The 13,108-nt window shown below is 36.8% G+C and overlaps 1 gene segment (V, D, J or C); it reads right to left on the bottom strand.

Annotated features, from left to right (window-relative positions):
* Window positions 1-1,014: 1,014 nt before the first annotated feature.
* On the bottom strand, window positions 1,015-5,272 carry LOC122966478. The segment is given in 7 exon segments: window positions 1,015-1,066; window positions 1,989-2,125; window positions 2,596-2,922; window positions 3,059-3,361; window positions 3,518-3,799; window positions 3,964-4,248; window positions 5,178-5,272. Coding segments are annotated over 7 exon segments (1,416 nt in total).
* Window positions 5,273-13,108: the final 7,836 nt, after the last annotated feature.

The following is a 13,108-nucleotide window of genomic DNA, read 5'->3' as shown; positions in this document are numbered from 1 at the left end:
GAGAAAGTTTCTGTATGTGTTTTAAGTTTATGACAAAAAAAAGTAGCTCATAGAATACTGTGTATTAAATATCTCTATAAATTATAATTTATGCTGCTTTGCCATTGTGACTGAGAATATATTCAAAACACCCGAACATCCAACACATTTCTGAAAAATGCTTACAATGAGGCTTTTATGAATTTGCCTGTGTCTATGAGAGTGGGTGTCTGCTGTATGTAGGAGCCACTTCACGCTCGGATACATGCTGATATGCAAATATGTTCAGTGAAAATGTGTCTTTTGCTTTGAGGAAATTTATTTGTAGTACTGACAGTTTCCACAAAGTTTCACAGCAGCAGGTGTGGTCCCAGAGGTGCAGAGAGAGAGGGGAAGTGACTCTCTAACCATAATATAATTAGAAACACCAGGAAACAGAAAAACCCTCTTAGTTTAACTGATAACAAAAGTTTACGGTCTGTTGACTTGAACAGATGTTATTTTAGATGTTCTTAGAAACACTCATACACATACTCATTACATTTTTATGTGGCTGTCAAAATTATATCAATTGCAAGTTTGATATTTAGTATCATATTTATTGAATTAATGATAAAAGAAAATACAGTCAACAAAATGAACAAAAATGGAATCACAAATATAAAAAGCAAACATTTATAGTCAAAACTACAAAACACAAAACAATGTGTAGAAAATATCTATTTTTCCTTCAATACAATTTGTTATTTACATACCAATGAAAAATGAATATCACACTTCCATGATCTATAGTCCTTATGTCACAACAGTAACCTATGCAGGAAAAAATCTTCAGATCATTTGTAGCAGTCTTATTTTTATTTATTTATTTTTTGTTTCTTTGTTTTTTTTACAGGTTAGAGATATATCCATTTTCAGTGACATAGTTAATCATTATGTTTTAAGACCATTTATTTTGGAAATAAACAGTAGATCATTGATTATGCACACATTTTAAAAAGTAGATTTACAAGACAAGACAAGAAACAAATGAAGACCTGTAGCTGTTTATGCTGCACATCCATCTCATCCTTCATTGACTCTTCATCTGAAAAAACAAACATTAAACAGTTAAAAAAATAAAAACACTCAATCTGAAGATTCATCCTGTTAAAAGATTGACAAGCTAATGATCTGTGTGTCATCAGCAGACAGCTCTGACCAGCAGATCTACTGCAGCTAGTGTTTTATAACTATTACATTAACAGTTCATTTCAATAATGTTTTTTAAGAACCTGCATAAAAAGTATTATCTTCATATATTAAGTCATAGTAACTCCCTTTGATTGGTTACTTAAAGATGGTTGGTATCTATGATGTTGCTAATCTAATAAAATGTCACTCACAGCTCAGCATGTTTCTGAGGTTGGAGATGTTCTGCACTCTGCTACTGATAAATGTTGATCAGTCACACCTGTGCTGATTAGCCGTACTGAAAATTATGCATTTCACATCACTTTACTGTGTAAAAACCAACACAATAAGCCTATAATATCACATTTTTAACTCAAACATAAAATATGTTATAGCCAGATAGAGCAATTTACCAGTCAGCTTCAGCAACTGATTTGGTGCCAATTAACTCTTCGGATATTGAAGGAAGCTAATGAGCCAAACTCTTTGAATGTCAGTTTAGTCCATTAAGACTTGACAAGGTTACTTCAATGTCTTCATAATGGATCAGATATCTTCTGAGACTTTAGACTGTTAAACTTTTAAACCACTCTTTACAACTGACAGACTGATTATTCAATGATGTGATATTTCCTGTTTGTTTTGCTGTGTCTTATTTATTTTATCAAGCTAAATGGATTCATTTCTTCCAGTCTTCCTTTCAGGATCTTTGTAGCAGAAAAACTTGCTACTTACTGTTAAAATGACTAGTGTTTATTTTATAACCTGATTATATTCTTTATTATATGCTATACAGTTATTAGACTTGAGTAAAACTGAAAAGCCTGCATGTTTACCTTGACCAGACTGAATATCATGTTATAGAAGAGAGTGAATATGAAGAGGAATATGAAGGAGGAGGTTGTGGACCACAGGCTGCTGAACTCGTCCTCTTCAGTGGAATCATCTGTGCAACTCACAGCAATATTCATTTCTGAAGAAGGATGCATAAATTGTTAGATGTGAATGTGTGTGTGTCTTAACAAAGGTTTTCTCTCTTAAATAATGCTAATAAATTGGAATCAAATATTATGTATTATTTTCTCACTTGTTAGTGTGGATGTTTGAGCATTAGAACAGTACAGTATTTAACTGTGAGGCTTCACTGAAAACTACTCATACAAAGTGACCCTTTACTGTTGCTTTTCCTTTTGTTTTGAAATACTGAAGTCATTCATGAACATGTGACAGAAGTGTTTCCATGCAACATTTATTTGAAACAGTCAGCACACTTCTCAAGCTGTTAGACAATATGACAAAGACAAACTGAAACACAACATGATGACAAATGAAACTAAACTGACATGTTTACAGTCAAAATACATACAGAGACAGAGAGACACATTAGCACAAAATACCACATTTAAAGCTGAATCTACTACTCTTCACATTCAATTGAATTACCCATGGCTTTCGACACTCCTCGTGATTTCATGGACTCATTGCTGCCAGCAGGCCAGACATTGCAGTTGAAGACAGAGTGCTGCTGGTTCCACTTTTCCTTTTTGATGGTGTAAATACTTGTAACTGAGTAGCCATGTTGGGTCTTCTGAGGGGGGAAGGTGATGCCATCAACGTAGTTCCCAGTATTTTGTCCAGCATCATCTGACCAGGCTATGTAATAATCCTGCTGCACAGAACTGGAGACCAGACACGCCAGAGTGACATCTGAGTTGTCTCTGATGTCCTCCTCTGGGGGAATGTGGACTGTCACTTTTGGCTTGCTCCCATCTGAAAGAGACATTTAGTTAAACAGGGAGGATTTTATTTAAGTTTTATGTTTGCTATACTACATTATGATGTGTGTGTGTGAGTTGATTCACAAATTACTGTTCTACCAATCAGTCTCCATCATTTAGTGACATACCTCCTTTGTGGACAGTCAGATCTTGAGTAACTGGTGTCATGTCTTTTCTATTTGCAGAACAGCGCACTTTCTCGACTTGCTGCCACTCAGTGAGAGAACGAGTCAGCGTGCTGGTTTTGCTGTTCTGACCATCTGCTGTCTCTGTAATGTTCCTGGCCACATTTTCTCCATTAATATGCCAAGTAATTTCAGTCTCAGATACAGTGGTGTGGTCTTGTCCTTCAACGATACACTCCAACTCTGCCTGCTTGTTGTTGAAAAACTCTTTGGGACTTGGAGGGTTCAGCGTCACTGTGATAGGAGCTACATGAGGAAGAGCAACAGAGAAAAGGGTCAGTACCATTTTCTAACATCTGAAGAATCAGAAAAACAGTAGAAAGACATTTATGTCATGTTCAATCATATACTTTCAGCTTACTACTAAAATATTATTTAGTGATAAGCACAACGGCACAATACCTTTTGAGGCCTTCTTCTTATATGTTTTTCCTTCGTGAGCCACCTCACAGGTGTAAACAGCTTTACTCTCCCAGTCTTTGTTGCTGACCTTCAGGACACTGACAGCTGAATATACATTTCCAATTTTTTTGGGGGCCCAATCAGTGGAGCCGGATTCATGGTTTCCATTTTTTTTCCATTTGACTGATAGATTTTCCGAGAGATACTCCTCAACTGTACACACCAGGACCTGAGTGTCTCCATTTGGCTCCGATAGCAAAGTCACCGTCGGAGGAAATGGGACTGAGCAGGTGGAGGAAAGAGCAGAGACATAATACATTTGATTTTATATTTCATATTTGACATAATTGTCTGCTGATTTCCATTTCTATGTGTATGTAATAAAAATTCAGAAGCATGTGGACATAGAGAGAAATTTCATGTATATCAAAATAAAAATCACCTACTTTTCACTTGCAGCTTCTTGCTGTCTCCAGGATGAGTGAAGGAACAATCATAAGACAACGACTTTATGTCAGATCTCGATACTTGGACCACACTGACTCCTGTATATTTGTTGTTTTGACTAAAAATATATTGTGTAGAATCCACTCTGGTCCCGCTGGCATCATTCCACTGGAAAGTGATATTCTTTGGGAAAAAGTCACGTGCAAGGTAGCCAAAAGTAACTTTATTGCCAGTATCAGAGTCACATTGAACCAAAGGGTACAGACTTGGTGATGAAGTTGTTTCTGTGAAAGAAGAGTTTTGAAATGTTTAAGTTTACAAGTTCAGATATATGAATACATAAATGAATAAATTTAAAAATAAACACCTGCTCTTCTAAAAGCTGACTACAGATAATAATGTTAATGTTAAAATGCTAAATTTTCCAACCTCACATCTCCTCAATTATCTGGTTTGCACACAATAAGAAGACTGGAGTTAAAAGAAGTTAAAAAGATAAAGTGTGTTTTTTCTTACTTGACCATATAAAACCTCCCAAAACTGCATTGTTTCGTGAAATTAGGACAATTGTAATGTGCTATATTATCATCTTATTATGCTTTTCAAACCTAAAATCGCAAAAACTTGACAGCCTGTGGGCAAGAACTATACATCGAGTTATAATATAAAATTACAGATACATTATTTGTTTATTTAACAGTCACCCCTGTACTGTTTAATAAAAAATCTATATTCACAGTATTTTCTTGTTGATGTGTTTGTCCAATGTTCAGTTGTTGAAGCGAAACACTTACTGTGTTACATTTACAGTATTTAACTAACGGTGAAATAAATAAATATGCAACATGGCCACCACATGGTGTTTATATGTTCAGATATATTTACATTTCAGACTGTTGATAAGTTTTAATTAAGAGTTATTTACCTTATATGTAATTAATAAAATAATAATAAGAAGTTTAATATGAAATAATATTGTGCATGTAAATGTTCATTGCAATCAAGCAGCAATAAATAAGTAATAATGACATAGAAAAACATTTTCAAATGCTTTCTAAGAAACAGCTGCATTAAAAACATCTTGTCTGCTCTGTTTTCTACTTTGTCCAACATCAGTATAAACCTAAATATGACTACAAGTTAAACTTAAAAATCATGTTTAAAAAAGAAAAAAAAAACTTGTGACAAAAATATTATGTTAAAAGTGGCTTACCGGAAGATACTGTGACTTCAGTCCCATGACCCCAGTAGTCAAAATAATCACAGTGCTGCATCTCCATTCACTGCCTGAACAAAAACCTGAAGCACCAGATAAACACTTCAAAACCTTGATAAATGTATAAAACACATACGTCTTGTCTTTTTTTTTTTACTCAACTACTGTATGATACACTGGTCATCATCCTGTGAGCTTCTGTTTTATGTTGATTTTTCATCAGTTTTTAAGTCAAGATTTAATGGAAGGTAATATTTATACCCGTGCACTGTGACTTTCAGCTGCCAATCAATTAACTTTTAGCCACTAATTTGCTCATTAAAAATGATAAACACAGTAGTTACCCCATATTCCAATGAGAAATATTTTGTCCTGTCCTTCTTCTTCAACACAAGAATGGATGAGTGTTAGATTGTTGCTCTGAGGTTTTTGTATGGATGTATATCACAGTGCCACCCCAGTCCATCACAGTGATAAACCCTCTTACAAAAACCAAACACTGTTTGCTGCATTAAAGAGGAAGGGGACTTACTATATACTGTCAGCTGTGTGTAAGAAAAAAAAACAGAACTATAACAATCAATAAAACTATATTTTAGGTTATAAGTTTGTGATTTTATATTTTGTATTGTGCTTTAAAAAATACATCATTTTTTAAATTTGCCATTTTTATCCACCAATAACATATCATATCAGGACTTGTATATTTTTAAAATCTGTATAGAAATTAGAAATCAATTCTGGGTAATAAAAACAAAACAAAACAAAAAAAACCCTTTAATATTACTGACCCAGCACCAAACCACCAAATGGAATATTTAAGAAAAAATAAATTTTAAACTTTCAGCTTGTCAAGAGACTTGAAGAACCCTAAACACATTCAAATTAAAATAAACAAAAGCAGCCTGGTCGCCAGAATAAAATGTTGGCATTGTATGTTTCAGCAAACCACAGAAACATTGAATACTTATGTTTCAACATGTGTAATACGTAGCATATTAACATTTCAACAAAACGTATCAACATTTTTAAGGTGACGTAGTTCACATGAGATCTATATGAGCTGACTTTCCTATTGGGAGGAGGGATCGATGGATGGAAAAGCCGGATGCTTTTAATGGGACATTGGAACATTTATTTTAATTTTTATTCTATTTTAACCCAAACCATGATCTTTCCCTAACCCTAACCAAGTGGTCTTTGTGCCTAAACCTAATTAGACCTTAACCACAGCGTTGTCACCATAAAGCATCATTATTCAACTGATAGAAATGTTAATATGATACATTTTGTAGAAATGTTGATATGATATGTATTGTTTAAATGTTAATATGCTATGTATTACATGCGTTGAAATGTAGATATTCAGCGTTTCTGTGGTTTGCAGAAACGTTCAATGGCAACGTTTTTTTTCTGGTGACTGGGTGGACAAAAGATTATATAATTAACTTTATGTCATCTTGAGATTAATGGATAAAAACTGGAACATCAAAAAAAATAAATTTTTGTGATTGTTGTTCTTACAGATAAAATGCTGCTCAGCCTCATAACAAGAGACAATCAGCCTGATGGTGTGTAGACTTCACTTTTTGCTGCAGTTTAGAAAGTTGTGACAGAAACATGGGGGGAAATTTGAATTTGGCATATTTTATACTTTTGTATAAAGTGGTTTCAGCACTTTCTATGAGTGAGTGTCACAGTCACATGTGCAGTGGTTTGTGTGCAGCTCTTCCTGTTTCACTGTGGCTTTTGAGCACAATAATAAACAGCAGAGTCTTCTGTCTTCAGGCTGTTCATCTGCAGATACACCTGGTCCACATTGTTGTCTCTGGAAATGGTGAAGCGATTCTGGACTGACGTGGAATAAGATTTAGTGCTTCCACTTGGAGCAGAAATGTAGGCAACCCACTCCAGTGCTTTTCCTTCAGCTTGTCTTATCCAGCTGATATAAGCGTCATCATCTGATATTCCTGCATATGTACAGGTCAGTTTGTGGGATTCTCCATGCCGCTTTACCACAGGTCCGGATTCAGTCAGAGTCTGACTGCAAACACCTGGAGAAGAAAGCAGTTTGATCAAAACAGAGCCAAACAAAATCTATTGAAATAGAAAAAGATGTGTGCAGAGATGTCATATTCACCTGAAATCACTGATAGCATCAGAAAAATTAAACATGTAGCTACAGTCATTGTGAAAATTTGTTGTATGTCTGGTTGGAGGTTTGATTTGTCTTCAGTTTGCAGTGACATAAAAGAGATGGAAGAGGTCAAGATTTGCATTGACTCCTCCTCACACTGCTGAAAAATAAAAAGTATTCTGCCTAATATTTCCTTATTATATGTGTTTTAAATGAGATTTCAGGTGCTGTCAAACAACCCATGAACATTTGGTGTCTGATTCCAAACATACAGCTTGTAACAAACAAAATTTGATAATACAAGCAACATATTAATTTAATTAATTAATGGTACAAAGAAAAACTGAATGGAGGATTGTGATACATTTTTGGTCATTATATGGTGAGAAAAGAGGAACAAATTTGGTATCAGGATCACATCCATCTTTCAAACTGCATCTCTTGTTCATGGTCACTGGGTGAAGCTTTTCTCAGTGGACACTGAACAAGACAAGTCAAAACATAATCACTCCATCAGCAATTGAACAAGTTAGAATATCCATTTCACCAATATTGCATATGTGTTGACTGTGTGAGGAAACCACCACAGACACACAGTGGATTTGAACCCAGGACCTTCTTGCTATGAGGTGAGAGTGCTAAACATTGAACCACTGTGCCATCCCATCTATCAGGATGAAAATATTAACTGTAAGTTTACTCAGTTAAGACAAATGAAATCACCTCTTTTCATTACAACCATTACTTCAATGCAAGACCATTAGTGTGATCATTAACACAGTCAGTCCTTGTCTGCCCTCTAGAGTTAGAAATGAGGGACTGTAACCCTTTTCTATTTCAACATATACAGTAACTCACTTGTGAATCCCAAGAATAAAGAAATATTGTTTTATTTGAATCTGTGTTAACTATGTCTAGCAGTTTCTGCCTTTCAACTTGTATATGCTGGGATACACTCTGTACTCACATGAACCGGGAGAAGAGGGTGCAGAAAAAGGATGGATTTATGACTGTTGATGATGCAATGATGGTTTGTTGTTATGACCCGGCTCTTATGCCACAACAAATGTCAGACATGTCATGATAACGTTTAAACAAAAGATATTTTATTAAATCCAAATTAAACCAAATTGAACCAAATTCAAAAACTAAAGATACAGCATGGGGTGTGGATATCAGTAGTGTCAGTGGTGTATGGTGTGCATGAATGTAAGATGTATGTGTATGTGTTGTAAGGTGGAAGACAAAGGCATAAGAATAGCTTAAAACAATATATTAAATCAAGCAAACAGGTGCATGAAGGGGAAGGGGAGAGAGAGCTGCAGCAGCCACAGGGCAGAGTGGCAGAGAGACACCTGCACTGCAGCCAGGCTTAAATAACCTGGAACACAAGGGCCCCCAGGTGTTAACAGTCCAACTATAGTCCATCATGTTAAACTGTGTGTCCACTGCTCTGAGTCATCCTTTCTGCAGTCAGATAAGTAGAGGTGGAAGACATCTAAGGTTTTGCATTGACTCCTCCTCACAGGAAGAGAGAACTGGATTAGATCTGACTCTTATTTTGGCCCACCGTGTGCTGAAACTACAATATATAGTGTAGATTTAGAATATTAAAAAAATAATTGCAGTAGATTCATGCAATACGTGTTTTTTTTTTCCAGTCTGTCTCTGTGGAAGGTGAATTTTATGTAGCATTTTGCCTTTTGTTTTGTTCTAAAAATGATATCAACAACATTGTGCTTAGGAAAAATTCCCAATAGTACAAGCTGCAAAAACACAGCACGCAACAGAAAAAATGAACCAGGCACATTGCAGTGTTGGGCCTCAAATCACGAGATCACACAGAGAAGGCCTACATGTACCCGCTGAGGCCTGACCATGAGGTGCTTGTTCTTTGCTCCCTCTGAGACAAAGGAACAGCACCAAAAATGCTGCTTACAGACAATTGGAGTCCATTGCAAACTCCATTTCCAGTGATGCCTTGCAATTTTCTCACCTCAGCAGGGAACAGTCAACATACAGTCTCTCATTGGTGGAGACGCACCTGCACAGCGGAGCATCCTGATGACACAGCCATGACATCACCGCCTTTTTAAATCAGAGCGTGCCCTGAAAATGTTACATGTCACTGAACTAGGGGGAACTTCTGTCCCTCTGTGAGTCAGCCTGACTAAAGGGGGTACTCCACGCACGTGTCTTCTCTGCTGTTTTCTCCGCCACGCCGCCGAGAGCCAGCTCACCGTGAGATTCGCCGACAGTGCGAGGACAGCCACCATCAGCATCCGAGCCGCGGAACCGAGCCAGACTGAAAGACGGACTTCACACACACACCCTGCTCGCTTTCTGAAGCGACCAAGTAAGAGGCATAAGTCTGGGCAGAGGCAGTGTTGTGTGTTCTTTTCAGCATCAGTTGCTGTTGTTTAGCATTTAGCTTTTTAGCTTTATTGCTATTGTTCTTGTTGTGTGAGTTGACGGACCTCCGAGTCCATTTTTCCTGCTTTACACTTAAGAGTATTTTAAGTTTGCTGCCTGTTTAGTTGTGTTCACCACGCTAGACTGTTTTGTGTTTGTGCCGCTCAGGACTACCACTGTGTTTGTGCCATCGTGAGTGTGTAAGTAAGTTGTTTTGTCGATCAGAAACCAGACAACGTGCGTCACAGACTGCCGTCCGTACCCATGCTGTCAGTGGACAAAGGAACCGCTTCTTTCCCCCTCACGATCGCTTTCTCTCCTCTTTCCCTCTCTTGCGACTAACACGCACACACACATACTCACACCGACACCCTTTTACACATCTGATGGTCAGATAACGTCGGATAAAGCGCTGCTCTATTTGCCATTATCCGCCATCAGACACGTGTCTTACACAGAATTTGGTGAGTGCAAGACGCCGACCACCAGGCAACGCCATCTTGCTATTGTGTAACCCAGACACTGCCGTATTTCCGCCATTTGGTTCTCGTGTGACGTGACTTCCTCCCATAGTCACGTCCGCGTTGCAGACTGACAACGTCATCACGTCAGGCCAAGTCGCCATCATGACACACACACACACACACACCCACTCACACACACACATGCATTCCCCTGCATGTGCTCAAACCTGTACATAGCTGTTTGTGTTTTGCTTGGTAGAATTAGATTTTAGAATAGTTGTTTATTGAGTGAAGCATTTGTTAACTTTGTTAATTTTGCTAAGTTTAATAAACACTGTTATATCTTTAAAGATATCTTTTGTCATTATTGTATTTAACATATTGTAGAAAGTGGCTGATTGAATGAGCCAGAGCTCAAATTCAACCCTTCTTTGTTCACTTTTGAATGTTGATATCTCTCAGATATCAACATTCAAGGTGAACTCTATTATGAGACTACCTTGTTTTGGTTATTGGTCCCTGTTTCCAGGTGGTGCCCCGAATTTGTTAATTCATATTAATAATTCTATTAATTGTTATAATTAGTTAATTATCATTGATAATTGATAATTATTGCATATAATCAACTGTGCTCCTCACAGATCCAACAGTTGGTGTCCGAATTATTGATTGATATTAATAATCTTTTGATTTCATAATTCATAATTATCTATGATAATTATGAATTATTATTGATAACCAAACACACTCCTGCCTGTCCCAACAGCAGAAAAAAGTTGCAAAGCCAACTCTGAATGACTGGATGTCAGAGAGTTTTTTTATATTTATTAAGTGTTGTTTCACAGTGGCTTGCCAAGGCCTCGATTCTAGATTAAATATTAAAATATTCATCACCAACCAACCTATATTTAAGTAGTTTATTAATGATGACAATATTATCACTCATGCAATCAACTCCAGTCCTTGTATTTAATGAAACACATCAAGTGCTTCAAATAATGCACCTCTATGGAAGCGCCTTGCATTCACCACTGAAAAATCAATCAGAGGCCTTATATCATAATTATGACTTCCGTATCTCATAAGTGTGACTCACTATCGCATAATTATGAGAAAAGATCTAAGTAAGTAAAGTTTATTTATATATCAACTTTCACAGACACCAGTCACAAAGTGCTTCACAGTCAAAATAAATAAAGATAAACAACAGATAAAACACACAGAGGGAAACAGGCATGAAACACAAGTTAAAATATGAAATACCACATGCTTTCTAAATGCCTGTCTGAACAGATGGTATTTAACTGCTTTTTAAAAGAGTCCACAGCCTCCAAAGCTCAGGTGCTGCTGACTGGTATGTACAATCTCCCCGAGTCTTAAAACGTGTCCGAGTGACACTTACAAGACCCTGGTTAGAGGACCTAGAAATTTGCCTGTGTCTGTGAGGACGTGTGTCTGCTGTATGTGTGAGCCACTTCACAGCTAGATACATGCAACAATTAAGGTAAAGCACACCCCTAACTGTTATATTGTGATTATACAACATTTACCAACAAAGATATAAACAAAATGTATTCATATCGTTAGGCAAACTCCTATGTAATGAAATCTAGTTTACTACTTCAGCAAGTAGGCCGACCCTTAGTAACGACCTAGCAACAGAGAAGATTTCTAGTCCCTGATGAGTCAGCCAGTCAACATCAGCTAATGCTTTCTAGAGATCATGGGATTTCCTAAACTGAATAAATACCTCACATTTAAACACAAAACTGCCTTGCTAGCTCAATCTTGTTGTAACTAAGGTATCCGCTGAAAAAAATAATTTTTCCAGATTTAGCTACTACGTCTGCAAACTTCACATATATTTTTAAGCTAGTTGTGCCGTGTCACTGACACACCAGCACAGCTGATGGAGGATGCCAGAGTGGAAGCTAAGATATACTCTCAACTGAAGGGAAAATGGCTAAGTTTTGCTGTGTATGGGGGTGTAAGTAACGATAAAGAGTGGAGAAGGGTTCGGCTTTTCAGTGTGTGTGAGTGTGTGCGTGTATAACTCCCCAAAGTCTCCACTCCTGTTAAATCCACTCGGCAAAGGGTCTGTTTTGTTTTCCCCACAAACCCTAATCAGTTCAGTTCAATCCTGTATCACAAACATAAAAGAAAAATAACTCAAAACTCTGCTCCAGGTTTTCTCTGCAGATCCCCCCACAAAACAAAACAAATGAAAGACACTAGCAAACCAACACAGTACATAAAATAAAGCCAGCAGAAACGTCAGATAGGTCGGACCACTGTGTTTAACTATATATCTTCAAACATTACAGTTACAGCTGAAAATGACAACAGAAAAAAACAAGTTTGCCAAGTTCACATATCTCTGCAATTCAAATCAATCACCACTTCTCTGCCCAGAAGAGACTGTTGTTGTTAGCACAATGTCACGGTCTATAGTTCTAATGAATGGCGGAGTAATATTTTTAGTGATGAGGCTTTTTTCATTTGAGCACGGCAAGGTGTGCCGTCATGCTGATTTGAGCACGTTCTAAATGTCTAGTTGACCAATCAGATTGCTTGGTTGGAACTATGTGTTGTATAATATATTGTAAACACAACTTTAAGTTCTCCTTTTGCAAATCACTTGCAAAATATACATGATTTGATGTCAGAACGTGAATGTGTTAAGAATATTTAAAAAGTTTTCATCAACAAACCTGAACAGTTTGAAGAGATGAGCAAACATATTTAGTAAATAACTAAAAACAATTACATACATGTGTGGGACACAATATTGTCAAACACTTCTCAGTATAATGAAATACAACAATATCACTAACTGCCTCATAAATCACCACAAAGTTTAATCAGCAGTGTCACAGCACACGTGTCTCACAACATGGTTTTGTTATGGTGTGTAT

The sequence above is a fragment of the Thunnus albacares genome, chromosome 17, assembly GCF_914725855.1.
Source record: "Thunnus albacares chromosome 17, fThuAlb1.1, whole genome shotgun sequence".
In the NCBI taxonomy this organism is placed as follows: Eukaryota; Metazoa; Chordata; class Actinopteri; order Scombriformes; family Scombridae; genus Thunnus; species Thunnus albacares.
This window is presented reverse-complemented; position numbering and strand designations above follow the sequence as displayed.